We start from the raw sequence: 16675 nt of genomic DNA, 5'->3' as shown, positions 1-16675 counted from the left end.
TTTGAGGTGCTTCTACACACTAGGAGGAAGTCGTTTTATCTTTGGGAGCAATACGCCATTCCGTGAGCACTAGCCGGGGCGTAATTTGTCTTGCGGAAAGAGGGCTTTCCTCGACTCGACTTATAAATTTGGTTTGCTTTATTTTCGTTGTAATTTTCATTCCTCTATTTGTTGCAAGTTTCCTTTCGATTGTAATAGTTAGAGTACCGCCTACACACGGCTTGGGAATTTCATCCCATTATTTCTAACCGTGTATTTGGAGATGAGTATGGAGTAAATTAGTCAGACTCAATATCAGTCCTATTACACGAGATAAACATTACGTGGAGTACTATTTTTCCACGAGAAATTAATTAGGTTAGGCCCACTGCAAATCGAATATTTTGAAATCTCACCATCATGTTAATAACGTTCACGATGAGTAAAACTAGAATTCTCACGAACACCATACCAAAAATAAATAAACTGAAATGAAATAAAAGTGAGGAAATACATTAGTAATTCCAATTGAAATGATATCACAACCACAAGGCCCCAGCCTGCTTGAGCAACGGAGTCAACTCGCCCGTGATGTGACTCGCCATGATCCGATCCAACCCACCGAGCCACCGCCCTCCCACGAACACCACGGGCAGCTCCGCAGCCCTGAGCTCGACGAGTACGTCGTCCTCGCACTTGTCGTCGACCTCAAAGACGGCCGGGTTGGCCCCGAGGCCCTGCAGCAGGCGCTTGGCGACGTGGCTCATGCAGCAGCCCCTCCTCCCCACCACCACCACCGCGCTCTCCGCCACCATTCTCCTCAAGCTTGCCGGAATCTTGATCGCCTCTTGCATCTTTTTAGGAGATATAGCGAGAGACGTGGGGTTGTTATACTTATATATATTGAGACTGAGAGGGTGATGGGGTTTGATTTTAGTTTGTTAAGCGTCATAAAAAGTTGTGGGTTATGTAAAGAGTGACGTCATAGCCCTTGTTTTGATGAAAGCTTGCACATCTTTTTCTTCACTAAATGGCGTCACTCCCTATATAATTATGCATAGTCGGTGCCCGCATTTTACCAAATACCCGACTTCACAAGTGGGAATTTTACAAATTCAATCTAAAAACAACTTTTTATCGTATTATCTTCTATAAACTATATTCATTATTTTTAAATGACAATTCACAATATGAAATTTACATGAAATTTTTTTTATGCATACTTTTCTGGCATAAAAAAAATGTAACTTTACATTTGGCACGATGAACGCTTACGTGTTATTATGATCAAATATGGATGTCTACGTGTGTTTTTTATTCTAGCTGTCACATTTTTTCCATCACCCTTTTCCATTTTTGGCGATGGATGTATTAAGATTGGAAATAAATCTTGTAAAAATGTTTATTATAAGTCAGAAAAAGTAAAGAGAAAAAAAGTGATAAATTGAACACAGATAATATAAATAGATATTTTTTAATTTCCATGCCAAAATTAAGGTATTCAATTAGTCCCTCCGTCCTACAATAATTGTCACTCTTTTCCATTTCGACCCATCCTATAATAATTGTCACACTTCATTTTTACCATAAATGGTAAGTAGGTCTCACATTCCACTAATTCACTTCACTCACATTTTATTATAAAATCAATATAAAAAAGTGGGTTTCACATTCTACTAACTTTTTCAACCAACTTTTCTTTACATTTCTTAAAACTCGTGCTCACAATAAGAGTGAGAATTATTGTGGGACAGAGGGAGTATTATTTTGCTAATTTAAAATGCGAGGTAAAAATAATTTATAGAATACCTTTAAAAAAAAGAATGACGGAAAACATTTCTATATTTTTTGTTATTAATATTACCTACTGTGAAAGCACGAAAATGGTTCTCACAAAATTACAAAATAAGCAAGTACTATAAGTATTCTCGAGCCTAATAATCTGAGGTCGTAATTACACGGTAGGTTTACATTCACGGCTAAAACTGAATGTGGGATTACTGAATAGAAAATTAATTTATAAGAATTACAACGTCACCTACTCTTATTTAATTAAAATAAAGGCATAGTACGTTTAATCTGACAAGAGTAAGTGACTTCAGAATCGGTGATTCAATTAAAAGCGTCAATTCATGCATGTAAGAGGCTCTACTATGCTGTCCCCCACCGTCCCTTAACTGTCACTTAAACTACTATTTGAGGGTCACACTGTACTTTTTTACTCTATCCTTTAACTAAGGGACAGAACCTGCAACGCTCCATCCCTTAAACCGTCTCTTAAATTATTATTCATTCAATTTCATTTTTTATTTTTATTTCCAACCCAATTCAATTAAAACAAACACACTTCATTAAAATTAAAATAACATTACAACATAAAATAAAAATACAACTTAAAATTCAAAAAAATAAAAAAAGACATAATTAAAATCCTAAAAAATAAGAATGACATAATTTAAAATACAATTTTATAGAGACATCCTTAAATGTTTTATGTTTCACTTTCGATGTGGGACAAAATCATTCAAGGATGTCTCTATAAAAGAGAAACAACCAAGAATGAGTTTGTCCCACATCGAAAGTGAGACATGAAACATTCAAGGATGTCTCTATAAAAGAGAAACAACCAAGAATGAGTTTGTCCCACATCGAAAGTGAGACATGAAACATTCAAGGATGTCTCTATAAAAGAGAAACAACCAAGAATGAGTTTGTCCCACATCGAAAGTGAAACATAAAACATTCAAGGATGTCTCTATAAAAGAGAAACAACCAAGAATAAGTTTGTCCAACATCGAAAGTGAAACATAAAACATTCCAGAATGTCTTTATAAAAGATAAACAACCAAGAATGATTTTGTCTCACATTGAAAGTGAAACATAAAACATTCAAGGATGTCTCTATAAAAGAGAAACAACCAAGAATGATTTCATAAATTCGGAAGCCCATCAAATATATATGGGCTATTACGAATTTCTTGTATTCATTTATTTGTAAAAATTGTTTTTAAATATAAAAACAATTTTTATAAATAAAAAGTATTTTTTTAAAATTCGATTTTAAAAAAAAATGGTTTATTGCGTCAGCGTGACGACGCTCAATCGCTGGCCGGCGAGTGGGCGTTACGCATGGCGCATGGGCGCGCCACGTCGCCACGGCGCGTGGCGTGACAGCCCGTCCCGTGTCTCGCATGCACGGGTCGCGGGACGGGCGCGGGACGGGACGATGTGCCGCAACGCGTCGCGCGAGCGTTCCGTCCCTCCGCGACGGAACGCGGGACGGTGGCGCGCCGCGTTGCGTAGGGACGGAACGCGGGATGGTGGCGCGCCGCAACAGCGACGGAACGCGGGACGGTGGCGCGCCGCGTTGCGGGTGCTCTAATACTACCTACTTTTAAATAAGCTTATCCCCATCACGTCTATTTTTGGGGGTGGTCCAAACTTGAAATGACGCACAATTTGCGCATTAAAAACCATGCCCACACTCCATATAGATTAGTGAAAATTTACAACGAATTCTAAAATTGGGGTTTGTTAACAGTTTGATGAGAATTTTTTTTATCTGAAATTGTTGTACTATTGAATGTTTTCTTCGTTAAGAAATTCAAAAAGGAAAAGAATGAGATGAACATAAAGATTATCTTTCACTGCTCATTCTTTTCCCAATTCTCTTCAGTTACTAAGATATAACTCACAATTAATTACTTTCGATATGTTAGGTAACATACGTCTCTACTTATTAAGTGTAGCGGTATGTGACAACTCGAGAATATTGAATGCTCCATCAAATATGACATTTCATGTGTTGCTATCATTCTTAAATATTCTAAGTATTTTTTGTATTTATAATAAGTACAAACTTATATCAAATTTGATGTCACGGTTGCTGTGATACTATTATAACTATTTATTTATTTTCAAATTTAACATGTTGTCACGAACGCACCTTGTTAAGGATGACAAAGTTTGAAAAACCGACTCTTAGCAAGGGATATAATAAGAAGGAAATAGGAAGGGGAGTTGTCAATGAACGAATATTCACTTAAAAACCAATGATAGAAAAAATCATAGTAGTCGGCACTTGATCAAAAAAACCGAATGGATTAGTTGATATCATCAAACATTAATTAGAGTCTAGAAATAACGATAAAACGTAGACTAGAATCATTGTACGTAGTGAAAATAGTTTTAAACACAGTCGCTTGTATGGAGACATGCACCTCCGAGAATCTTCACTTAAAACAAAGGGGAAAATCACTGAAACTCTATTCAATTCATAAATTTTAGCATACTCGAACGTATAGACATTACATAAAACAAAAACATTTATTGCAAGACAATAACTAGAAAACAAATTTGAGTTCGAGTTTTATAGTAGTTAAGGAATATCAGTCATTTAAATGAGGCCATCTGTAACGCTGTCTCTTATCCGTCTCTTAACTGTCTCATCCCTTAACTATTCATGGGCCACACTGTACTTTTCACTCCATCTCTTAACAAAGAGACAGAACCTGCAACCCTTCATCTCTTATCCGTCTCTTAACCATCTTATCATTTAACTATTCATTCAATTTCATTTTTTTTTATTTCCAAAAAATTAAATTCATAAAAACACACTTCATTAAATAAAATAAAATTATAACTTAAAATTCGTAAAAAATTTAAAAAAAACATAATTAAAAATCCTAAAAAAATGAAAAATACATAATTTAATTTCTTCCGCTCACTCTCTCTACCGGTTGCCAAATTTTGCCCAAATGTGCTCCATTAGATCATCTTGGAGTTGGGCGTGGGCGGTAGAATCACGTGTCCTTACCCGAATAGACAACCGATCTTGCAAAGACGGATACACTCCACTGCGAGGCGGACTACTTGCGGTAGAGCTTTCGCGGGTTTCAGGGTCGAACCAATTTCCTGCCTCAGGTCCTTCGTCGGCGACAATCATGTTGTGCAAGATTATGCACGTATACATGATGTCGACCATACTCTGCATGAACCACATACGAGTCGAGGCTTTGATAATGTTGAAGCGTGCTTGGAGAACCCCCGAACGCCCTCTCCACATCCTTGCGAGCAGCCTCCTGCTTTTACGCAAAAAGAGCCTGTTTTTCGTTCACCGGCTAGTTGAACGTCTTCACGAAGGTTGGACACTTCGGGTAGATGCCGTCGACAAGATAGTACCCCATTTTATACCGCCGGTTGTTAGTGATGAAGTTGATGGCCGACGCTTTACCATCCAAAACTTCGGCGAAAAGGTCGGATTGGTTGAGCATGTTGACGTCGTTGTTCGATCCGGGGACCCCGAAGTACGCATGGCAAATCCATAGCCGATAGTCGGCAACGGCCTCGAGTATAACGGTGGGGTGGGTGCCTTTGTGGCCGCTCGTGTATGACCCCCTCCACGCCACAGCGCAATTCTTCCATTGCCAATGCATGCAATCGACGCTGCCAAGCATCCCGGGGAATCCGTGCACTTCTTCGTGAAGGTGGAGCAGAAACTGACAATCTTCCGTGCTTGGCTTCCGGAGAAAATCGCCGGTGAAGGCTGCCCGGACGCCATTGCAGAAGTTCATCAAGCACATTCTCTCGGTGCTTTCTCCAATGTGGAGGTATTTGTTGAACAAATCCGCCGTTTGTCCAGTAGCAAGCTGACGGATTGCTGCAGTACATTTCTGCAGTGTCGTGGGGCTGGGACGGCCAACGGCGTCGAACCCTTCTTGGAAGAACTCTTCCCGGGCTGCCAATGTATTTGCGATGGGGAGAAATAGTTGTTTCCGCATGCGGAAACGGCGACGGAAGTTGGTATCTTCCCATACCGGGTTATCACAGAAGTAGTCGCGTACTAACCTTGCGGCAGCTTCCTCCTGGTTACAATGGATGTAAGTCCGAGATCGTCTTTGGGGCGGCGCGGCTTCCTCCGCCTCCCTACGTCGATCTTCTTCAAGCGATTCTTCCATTATTCGACGCATTTGCTCAAATGGATCCATGAATGGCTTAAATTTGGGAGAAGAATAAAAGATATTATTTCAGATGAAAATTGGAGTGGAAAGAGAGATGATTTGAGAAGAATAGATGTGTGTTTGTGTGTGTGAAAGAGGAGTATTAATAGAATAAAAAAAGAAAAAAAATTTAAAAAATTTAAAAAATGACAGTTGAACGGTCATATGACCGTTTTTTATTTTTTATTTTTTTTATTAAATTCAAATTTAAAAAATGATTTATTGCGTCAGCGTGACGACATGGCTCCAGCGCGCGCCATGTCGCGCAGGTGCCTGACGAGCAGTCTCGCGTGCCGTTTCGGCGGGCTGGGGACGAGACGAGACGCTGCAACGCGTCCCGCCTCCGTCTCGTCTCGGAGGGACGAGATAAGGGACACCCGCGAGACGCGTTGCGGGTGCCCTGAGCATTCCTATTTAACGTGTTGGATAAAAAAAGGTGGTTACTTGGAAGTTGTCATTCTAAAAGTGGATGTTGTTGGAATAAAGAGCTTGGTGTGTATTTTAGGTCCAACAAGTTTCAAATTCCGGCTGGGATTTGTTTGATATTGTGTCTAGGATTATGACTCTATATCGTTTATATATATAGCTTCAAAAAAGAGTATGTAATGAAATCATTTACTTGGCATTAACACTATACACATTGTATCACATTAGGTAAATTAATCCTTGTTTTTTATTCTATATATGTTTGTGATTATCTGTATTTTATTCTAACAAACTTTTTAATAAAAATATTCAACTTTTTTATCTATATATACAATTTTCAATTAAATATAATTTCCAACGTAAACTTAATAAAACTTTAATTAAATAGTAATGAAAATTGACTCATTTCGGGCCAAAGCTTATAGTACTTGGGTTAAATTCGGGTCTACTTTATCGGATTATGGGCTATTTGGTTTAGGATAATTCAAATTGTGATATTCTCTAAACCATAACTTTTTAGTCGTAATTATATAAAAAAATTCGGATTATTTGGATCAACCTGCAGATTTCAAATGAAATTGATATCTATCATCACCACCATATTTGTTTAATCTGATAATGTTATATTATTGTGTCATATACATCATCTCCATTAGTAATGATGAATATGAAACGGTAATGTATATGTAAATAATCCATTTAGAAAACGGAAAAATCAAATTCTATAAGGGGTTGGTGATTAATTTTCACACAAACTTGTAGTATCAATTTTATTATTCTAACATGGGTTTAACATAATTACTGTGAATATTAAATGAAGAGAGTAAAGTAATAGAGAGGGAACAAAGTATAAATAAAAGTGTTTCATTTTTTGTAATGGGTCATCTAGTTTGGGATAAATAAAAAAGGAAAGTGAGTCATCTTTAATGGAACGGAAGGAGTACACAAAATTAGACTCAGTAGTTTAACTATGAAGATAATTTTTTTTTGGAAATTGTTAATTGATTGTGGTCCTAGAAAAATTAAATGGCAGTTTCAATTCCACCACGCATCCATGTGACATTGACTACTGATCATCAAAACGCACCCTACAGTTGGTTTATAATTTCTTTCGAATCATAAGTAAAGTTTGTTCAACTGGAATTGACTTCTTTCAAGGAAATTAAGTAGATATGTTTATAAGTTGAACAAAGAAAAACCAATTATAGCGAGTTTTAAAAAACAATCATTTCATACATCAAAATAAAGTAGTATATGGAGTACAATTATGTTTTAATAAATGAAATATTATAGATTGAATATAATACTACGGAATACTGTTTTGTTAACGTTGTTGATAATTCTAGCTTATGATTTTGATTTTCGGTGGATGACGTTTTAGTCAGCACTCCAAAACTAAGATGTTTCTGGACACACTTTTACACTTTATATATAAATATTTGAGTTTATTATTGCTTTGTAAACTATTATTATATTAACCATTATGACGATTTCGGTCTAAAATGCCATATGAAATTGAAAAATAAAGTACATCTCTTAGATGTCTGAACCCAGAGCCAGAGAAAATTTTGTATTTTTGGCTCCATCGAAAGCAATCAGTGATGTTAATTCTGTGAAAATTTAAGAATTATATTTGCTGAGATCAAAGAAGGAATGTTTTAGAATTAAAAATTTCTAGACTAAATAGTCCTCACTGATCGGATGGGCCCAAGAAATTCATTCATATAAATAAAAGGTTTAAAATTATAGAAATGATTGCGCTATTGAATGGGCCACTACCGAATTACAGCTCAAGGCAATGGGCCATTTTGTTGTTGGGCCTACTTTAGGATTATACAGACTCATAAAATAGGTTATATTATTGTTGAAAGAGAAAAACTTTTGTACGGGAGTGTACACATAGGCAGGCTGATTACTGATAGGCGCAAGACTAATTGCATTATTAATTAAAGTGATTACATATTAAATTATTAATAATTATGAATGCATGGAATCCTTTGCATATTTTGGTGCGCCCATATGCGCGTGGAGCGTACTTACTATAGCCCATTTATAAAGTTATTAATCAAATAAAATGGTTATATGAATTTGTTATTTTACCCTCTGGCCCTAGCCTATCAAAATTGTTGGACGGTAGGTCTCTGACGCAAGATGAGTGGTGAAAGAATTGTCCAAATTGCCATTTGAAGGCTTTCAGGGCATTTTCATCCGGAAAGTTCAAAATATCTCAAATGATATTAACTTGTCGTTGACGGATCTAAAATGATATTTTCAAAGTTCACAAACCTAAAATGGTTGGTTTTGGGGTTGATGGCATTCCTAAAATCCTGAAATATAGATAATCACAACTTCACAATCAAATAACAAGTGCTTTAAAAATAAACCTAATCTACAAGAGAACCGTATTGAAACAGTAATTATAAATCAATTATGATCGTGTTTGTTTTACGCTCCCCTAAACACTTGTTGTGGGAATTATAAATCAATTATGATCGTATTGAAACCTAGTTGTGTATGGCACGAGTGTAGTGTATAATTGGTAAAATAAACGAGAAGTAGTGTTAGTGGATTGTGAGTCCATATTATTAGTATGAGTAGCATTTAAATGTTTAAAACTTTCCATATTTAGACATTTGTCTAATTTTGGTGGACGACCTAAAATGGCAAAATTAGTCTATTTTTTGTGGATGGAGGTAGTATCTATGTTTGCTTATAGTTAAGAATTAAATAAATATCAGATATTAGGTTTGTAATGTATTCCCTCCGTTCCTTCATAGTTGAAACACTTCTTTTTGGCACTGAGTTAAAAATACTCCCTCCGTCCCATATAAATAGATCATATTTTCTTTTTTGTCCCTCCTATACAAATAGTACATATCCAATTATGACAACATTTTTCTCCTTATTTTTTACTTTATCTTTATGGGTCTCACCATTCACTACATAATTTAACCTACTTTTTCTATTTCTCTTACTTTACCAATTATACATTAAAACATGTGTTAATCTCAAATGACTTATTTCTATGGGACGACTATGAGACGAATGGAGTAGATGTTTAGTGTGTTGAGTGGAAAAGTAACAAAGTAGATAAAGTAATAGAAAAAAAATAGAGAAAATAAAGTAAGAGAAAGAAAAAAAATATGAATGAGTTCATTATTGTCGGAAATGACTAAAAAATAAACTTTCAGAAAAGTAAAAGAATAGGGTATTAAACTGGCCCATTCAATCTAACAAAGATGAAATTAAGCACCATATATAAGAATTTTCAACGGAATTAGCCAAGAATGCAAAAAACCAACATAAATAATATGGAGTTATTGCTCTCAATGTGGATGACAATAAATAAAAAAAAGTCACACATTAAACTTAACAACCATAAATTTTACATGATCGAGATAAACTCGAGTTAACATTTAAAAAATAAGATAAAATCGAGTAAACGCTATAAATAATTAGACAAATCAAATAAACTAAATACTCCCTCCGTCCACAAAAAATAGGGTACATTTGTTATTTTTGGTTGTCCACGAAAAATAAGGCATATTTTAAAAAAGAAAGTTTTCAACAACTTTTCTCTTACTAATAATATGGATATCACATTCCACTAACACTGCATTTGTTTTACTTTTTTCCTCTTTTTTCTTACTTTATCAATATTATATTAAAACTCGTGTCATTCATAAAGTGCCTTATTTTTAGTGGATGGAGAAGTGCCTTATTTTTTGTGGACGGAGGGAGTATGGAAGATTTTACAGCTATATGGAAAAACGAGACGGACCAGTTGCTCAATAAATTATGCTTTAAAATCTCGAGAGATGGACATGTTCATTTTATTTACGTCTCATGAAATATTTGTCACTACAAAATGGATAATGATAATCCTGAGAGCTAAACTTTCTTTAAAATCTTGAGAGATGGACATATTCATTTTATTTAGTTTAAAATATTCGTCACTACAAAATGGATAATGATAACCCTGAGAACTAAACTTGTCAAACATTTTATAGTAGTATATAGTTTAGTCAAAACATTTTATAAAACAAAGTTTTGCCAAACATTTATAAAATTAAGTTTAGCCAAACACGGAAGCTTATTGATAATTAATTGGACGAGGATAAGTGCGTATTTGCATTCTTACCCTTGCCCCAACTAAAGTCCCTCAAAAATAAAAGAAAAAGAAAAAGATAAAATAATTTCACATCTTGAAGAAATCAGACCTCAAATCCGCAATTACAGCTCTCATCGCACCTCAACTCCTCCTCCTTTCCTTTACAACGGTGGCTAACGGCGGCGGTTGTGGCGGCGGCGGTGGTGGTTGTGCAGGTGGATGGCAAGAAGCAACAAGTACACCTCCCTCAATTTCAATGGAATTTTCGAGAAAAAGCTGAGCAACAACAATCATCAATCCACCACTAACACCCCTTCCTCCGCTAAATCATTCTCCAATCAGAGCAAAACCGTCTTATCCAATTCTCGGATCCATGGACATATGCTCGTTTTGACCAAACCCACGCCCAAGCCCATCTCCATCCCTCAGAAATCCGAAATTAAGGAGCAGATCTCCTCTCCGCCTCCGCCTTCGGATCCAATTAAAGCCGATTCCATCTCCTTACGCCCGCAGGGCCGGATCGGATCCGCTCCGCTGCTGAGCTCGTCACCCTTGCCTTCTCCTGTGTCGCCGCTGCCGTCAAAGTTCGTGCCGCCGCATCTCAGGCCGGGTTTCGTGGGGAAAGAGGAGAAGCCGGGGCCGGACCTCGTGAAGGGCGGTTTTAAGGCTAAGCCGGATTTCAGAGGACAGAGACCGGGTCAGGGTCAGGATTCGGGGAATTACAGGTCCGCGGCGATCGAGGGGAGACCGAAATCGGGGGGCGGATATGACCCGATAAGGAGAGGCCGTGAGTTTTCAGATCCGAACCACCCCAGTTCGAGTGGGAACCGGCCCAATTCTAGTGGATGATGGTACTATAACATTTGATTGATTACTGTTTATGTTTGTTTCCAACTGATGTTTGGGTGTGTTTTTTTGCATTTCTATATATTACTGCTCTGTTGTTATTGGTAAATGAGATTTAATTGATACTTGAGCATTAATATAGCGGATATTTGATTGATTTCGTGGCTATTTGGCAATTACTACTACATAGTTTTTGAAAATGATGAATTTTGACCTCGTTTCTATGGCTGTTGTTCATTTTTCACATTTAAGATGAGAAGTTTGGATTCTTTGCTCAGTGATTTTTTGAAATTATATTGATTGCTTCGATTGTATCCTCGTTGGTGTATCGTGATTGTGAGCAAAGCACCTGAGAAGGGTCATACTTTTGATAATTTGATGCCTAATTTTGCCTTGATATCGCCTTTGATTTCGATATATGGCTATAAGATGACTTTGCAAAAGTTTGACTTTGATGTGGTGTTTCATATGCTTGTTGGCCTTTGCTGATTATAGCTAGGTACAAGGTATATGTCTTTGGTCGATCAATTGTTGAAATCTGCATACTGAGTCTACTAGTGTTGTTTGGTCGATCAATTGTTGAAATCTGCATACTGAGTCTACTCGTGTTGTTTGGCCGATCAATTGTTGAAATCTGCATACTCTTGCTTATCCATATAACTTGTTTTTAATTACTCATGCTTGTGTTTATAATCAATACAATCACCTAATAACATGCTTTAGGAACATTTGAAGTTGAGACCTCTAGTAAGATGTGAGAAATGTGTTGATTCATCCATCACAAAATATTTGACTAGACAGATATGGATGTGATTTATCCGAAGTTGTTTTGTGCAATGGGCCCAGCCTTGTTTTGGTTAAGGGATCTCGATAACATTTTTTGTGTCATATGTCTTGCAAAGTTATAAAATAATTTGAATATTGTTTTTCTAAGTTGTTGATTAATTTTATGCGAACAGTTTACAAATTTCATTATTTCTTTGAGATGTGTTGCAAATCTATCTCTGCTTTTACCAGATCATTTACATGCTTTAATCTAAGTTGCATTTGAGTGTACATCATTTTACTATGCTGAACTCTGTAACTCTGTTATAGGATCCTTTGTTGATGTTTAATAAATTTCCATTTCACTATATAGCATGTTGCTATGCTGAATGCTTGTATCAATAGTTAAAACGCAAGATGCGTACAACTGTTCGTACTGAAGTAAAGCGCTGTATGATAATCAGGTGGGAATTCAGTCTGTGGAGTTGTGGGTGTTGTAGAATGCTTCAACTCTTTTCGTAATGGAACATGGATGGATTCTAACACAGCCGTTAGCTTTATCGTCAGAGTGTTTCTTGCTTTGAGCTTTGATAAGTATCTTCTATCTTAGGTCCTTTTCAAACAATGTCAATAATAAAGGAGACAACTTTGAACTGTAATATTTTCTTTTGTAATGCTGTGTGTTACACTGATTATTGTGAAAATATTTTGGAGGAATCGTATTTCCTTCCTATCTGTACTGAAATTGCCGCATTTTATTTGACTATTGGATGTAAGTCTGAAATTTCTGTCTTAGCTTCTTCATTTTTAAATAGAGTAAAGGCCAAAATTAGTCCTAAACATATGCTCATTTTACTATTTTGGTCCTAGACTTTATCTTTTGAATTTTTACATCATGAACGTTTCAACTCGGATCATAATCGGTCCTACACTAATTGTTCCGTCTATATTTAACGGTCAACGCATCATCTTCTCCGTCAAAAGTCGGGTGGCTGAGAATGTAGCTGAGCAGTTGCGTCCCTCTCAGCGCATTCGTCAGCGGCAGATGCCTCTCCGGCGGCCCCTCCTCCATCTCCCACATAAACTCCGCCGGAAAGCCCCTGTAATTGTACTGCTCCACCTCCAAGCTCTCCAGCTTCTTCATCCACCCCACCTTGATGAATAACGCCAAGAAATCCCCATTCAATTTCTTCTAGATCCTCAGTTGCACGCTGTAACCGAACTTCCAGTCATTGTGCTGCGGCCACTGCGCGTCGATTTCCTGGAGCGCCTCGGCGAGGATGAATTGGACCTCTGAGAAGAAGACGTAGCCGCGCTTCACGGCGGCGTCTCCGGCGAGCGCGTTGATGAGGCGGCACGTCTCCTCGTCGCCCTGCTAGAGGTCTTTTCCGGCAAGGTGCTGCCGGATGAGGTTTAGTGAGGTTGAGTATTTTGACGGAGAAGATGATGGGTCAAAATTGATACCGTTGACCTGTAAATCTAAATGGAACAGTTAGTGTAGGACCGATTGTGATCTAAGTTGAAATGTTCAGGATGCAAAAATTCAAAAGATAAAGTTTATGACCAAAATTGTTAAATGGGCATATATTCAGGCCAGTTTTGGCCTTTACTCTTTTAAATATCAACATAATTGTCATAATATCTCAACATAATGTGTATAGAATGTTAATATTAAATTGTGTTGACATACTCTAGGCATTGTGTTGATATGTTTAATATACTATATTGACATCCTATTCGAAACCCTAACTTTGGCGGTTATTCCTATCTTTCTAATATTAAAAAATGAAAAAGATATTACACATTTGACACTGTGCTGACATTTTATGTTGTGTCAACGGTTGATGCTGTGTTGACACTGTGCTGACATTGTATGTTGCTACTATTTTATCATCTGTTGATATTTTTAACGATCCAGATCATAATTTGGAGTTTGTACAATATATGAATTTGCATTTTATCACTACATATTTTCCAATTACGTAAAAATATAATACTAACATCTTTAATATTTTCACGTTTTGTTTTTCAAAATCAATTCCATTCTTATACCCCTTTTATGTGAATTTCCTTTGATATTGACCGGACACCAAACAGTTTACGTCCTTTTGCAACAAATACTTCAAACCTCACCATTCCCTACCGCCAAATTATAAACAAATTAAAGTAGGCAATATTTTAATAAATCACTCGATTGTTGCTATTTTTTATTGAATCACTTGATTTATGAAGCCCGATAGTAGTACTATTATCATGAATCATGCAATTCCTGTAGCCCAATCAATAATATTTCCAAGTAATCATGCACTCTTTCTTCCCAAAGATATATCTTACTTAATTAAACTTCGGTAATATTTGATTATATGAAAGCATGAAACTTCCAACTCAAGTATATACATACCAATCCACCCCCATCAAATCCAATAATGTTTCTCCTTCTATAAATAGAGCTTGCAAAAAACAATTATTTCACATTATACATGAAAAAAGTAATATCAACTCCTTCCACAAAAATGGCATTCCTTAATGGCTTAGAGTCTACGCAAGATCTCCTCGACGCCCAAGCTCATGTCTGGAACCACACTTTCAACTACATAAACTCGATGTCCCTAAAATGCGCGGTTCAATTAGGCATACCCGACGCGATCCACAAACACGGCGCCCCTATGACGCTTTCCCAACTAGCCGACGCCCTCTCCATCAACAAGGCCAAATCCAATGGCCTCTTTCGTCTAATGCGGATTCTAGTCCATTCCAACTTCTTTGACAAGGTCAAGAAGACCTTGTCTAAGGAAGAGGAGGAGGAGGAGGAGGCATATTGTCTCACACGTGCTTCTCGTCTCCTTGTGAGAGACGAGCCCTTGAGCATGGCTACTTTTGTAGTCACCATGATCGAGCCCACCTTTGTGGATCCATTCCATCACATGGGTGAATGGTTTGGCGACGATAACCCCTCTCCATTTTTCACTAAAAATGGGAGAAATATTTGGGAGCACGCTGGGGTCAACCAAAGCTTCAATCAACTGTTTAACGAGGCAATGGCGACTGATGCAAGACTTGTGACTAACATACTTGTTCAAGAATGCAAGCAAGTTTTCGAGGGGCTGGAAACGATGGTGGACGTCGGAGGTGGCATGGGTATCGTGGCGAGAGGCGTGGGGGCCGCCTTCCCGGGCTTGAAATGTGTTGTGCTGGATCTACCACATGTTGTTGCTGGCTTGGAAGGGTCTGACAAGTTGAGCTTTGTTGGTGGGGACATGTTTCACTTCATTCCGAATGCAGATGCAGTTTTTCTCAAGGTATGTAATGTGACCTTATTTTATTAAGTAATACTACTAGTGTTAATCAATTACATCTTCCTTCTTACAAACTTGTTCAAAGAAACACCAAACCAGATCTGAAACCTATATATTAAGTAATTGGCGGTTAAATGGCAGTGGATTTTGCATGACTGGAGCGACGAAGAATGTGTTAGAATACTAAAGAAATGTAAAGAAGCTATAGCTGGGAGTAACAAGAATGGAAAGAAGGTGATTATTGTGGATATGATTGTGGGTGATAAAGGAGAAGAAGATAAAACAACAGAAACAAAGCTCCTTTTTGATGGTATGATGATGGCTGCGTTGACAGGAAAAGAAAGAAGTGAGAAAGAGTGGGACAACCTCTTCTATACTTCTGGATTCCAAAAATATAATATCACTCCCTATCCCTTAGGATTGAGGTCTCTTATAGAGGTTTTTCCATAATTATTGTGTTCCTGTTTTTAAATTCTTACAATTGTGAATCAAATCATCAAATGTATTGTCTGTCACCACGTTTTTTATTTTTTGAGTTCAGTACGATGTGTAACTCGTTTATTGTGTATATATGTAATGATCAGTTACGTTTGTTTCTCGTTGAGCGGCAGCTATTACTACAAATAAATCACCACAAATAATACACGTGTATCACTCTATATAAATCTAAATTGCCAAACAAAATTCTTGTAATAGTTTATCAAATGTATCACCACAATAAACGTTAGTATGCCTTGAATCTGTATAGTTTGCCGCTAGCCGAACTGGGTCCGGGGAGCGGAGTGCCCCTGGCCCGACGCTATGATATGTTTCTGTTTTATGTCTTAATTTTGTATTGGACCTAGTCCGTCGTCTGTGTGCCTAGTTATATAGAAGTAGGGCGCATAACTCTGTAATCTGAAAACAATCTAAATAACATCTATTCTCTGTTTCCGCCCGTGGACGTAGCCAACGCAACGTTAGTGAACCACGTAAATTCTGTGTCTCTTTACGTTTTTGTTTGTCTCGATTACACAATTGTTCTATTCTGTCATAAAAAAATGGTATCTAGAGCCTGGTTTTCGAACTAGGGTTTTGAATTTCGCATCTGTTAGGATTTATGTGTTAATCGATCAAGATGTCCGCTCTGAACGTGAAGGTCGACAAATTCACTAGGAGAAATAGTTTCGGTCTATAGTAGATCAAGATGAGATCTTTGCTGAAGCAGCAAGGGTTGTGGGCGCTGCTAACTGCAAAGGGAAAAACGAAAAGGC

The 16675-nt window shown here is 37.2% G+C and overlaps 3 protein-coding genes and 1 pseudogene across 3 annotated transcripts; 2 read left to right on the top strand and 2 right to left on the bottom strand.

Annotated features, from left to right (window-relative positions):
• Positions 1 to 379: 379 nt before the first annotated feature.
• LOC121803341 (glutaredoxin-C9-like) lies at positions 380 to 1072 on the bottom strand. The gene has a single exon (XM_042203021.1). It carries the CDS (start codon positions 831 to 833, stop codon positions 519 to 521), a length of 315 nt encoding a protein of 104 aa, XP_042058955.1. The 5' UTR covers positions 834 to 1072; the 3' UTR covers positions 380 to 518.
• A 9512-nt stretch (positions 1073 to 10584) lies between these two features.
• Positions 10585 to 12921, top strand: LOC121802595. The gene is made up of 2 exons (XM_042202279.1): positions 10585 to 11366; positions 12591 to 12921. The coding sequence occupies exon 1, from the start codon at positions 10735 to 10737 to the stop codon at positions 11362 to 11364; it is 630 nt and encodes a 209-aa protein (XP_042058213.1). The 5' UTR covers positions 10585 to 10734; the 3' UTR covers positions 11365 to 11366; positions 12591 to 12921.
• Positions 12922 to 12972: 51 nt separating this feature from the next.
• Positions 12973 to 14262, bottom strand: LOC121803766 (annotated as a pseudogene).
• A 357-nt stretch (positions 14263 to 14619) lies between these two features.
• On the top strand, positions 14620 to 16017 carry LOC121803180 (8-hydroxyquercetin 8-O-methyltransferase-like). The gene is made up of 2 exons (XM_042202880.1): positions 14620 to 15425; positions 15564 to 16017. The coding sequence occupies exons 1-2, from the start codon at positions 14640 to 14642 to the stop codon at positions 15870 to 15872; spliced, it is 1095 nt and encodes a 364-aa protein (XP_042058814.1). The 5' UTR covers positions 14620 to 14639; the 3' UTR covers positions 15873 to 16017.
• The last annotated feature ends 658 nt before the right edge of the window (positions 16018 to 16675 follow it).

The sequence above is a fragment of the Salvia splendens genome, chromosome 5, assembly GCF_004379255.2.
Source record: "Salvia splendens isolate huo1 chromosome 5, SspV2, whole genome shotgun sequence".
NCBI lineage: Eukaryota > Viridiplantae > Streptophyta > Magnoliopsida > Lamiales > Lamiaceae > Salvia > Salvia splendens.
This window is presented reverse-complemented; position numbering and strand designations above follow the sequence as displayed.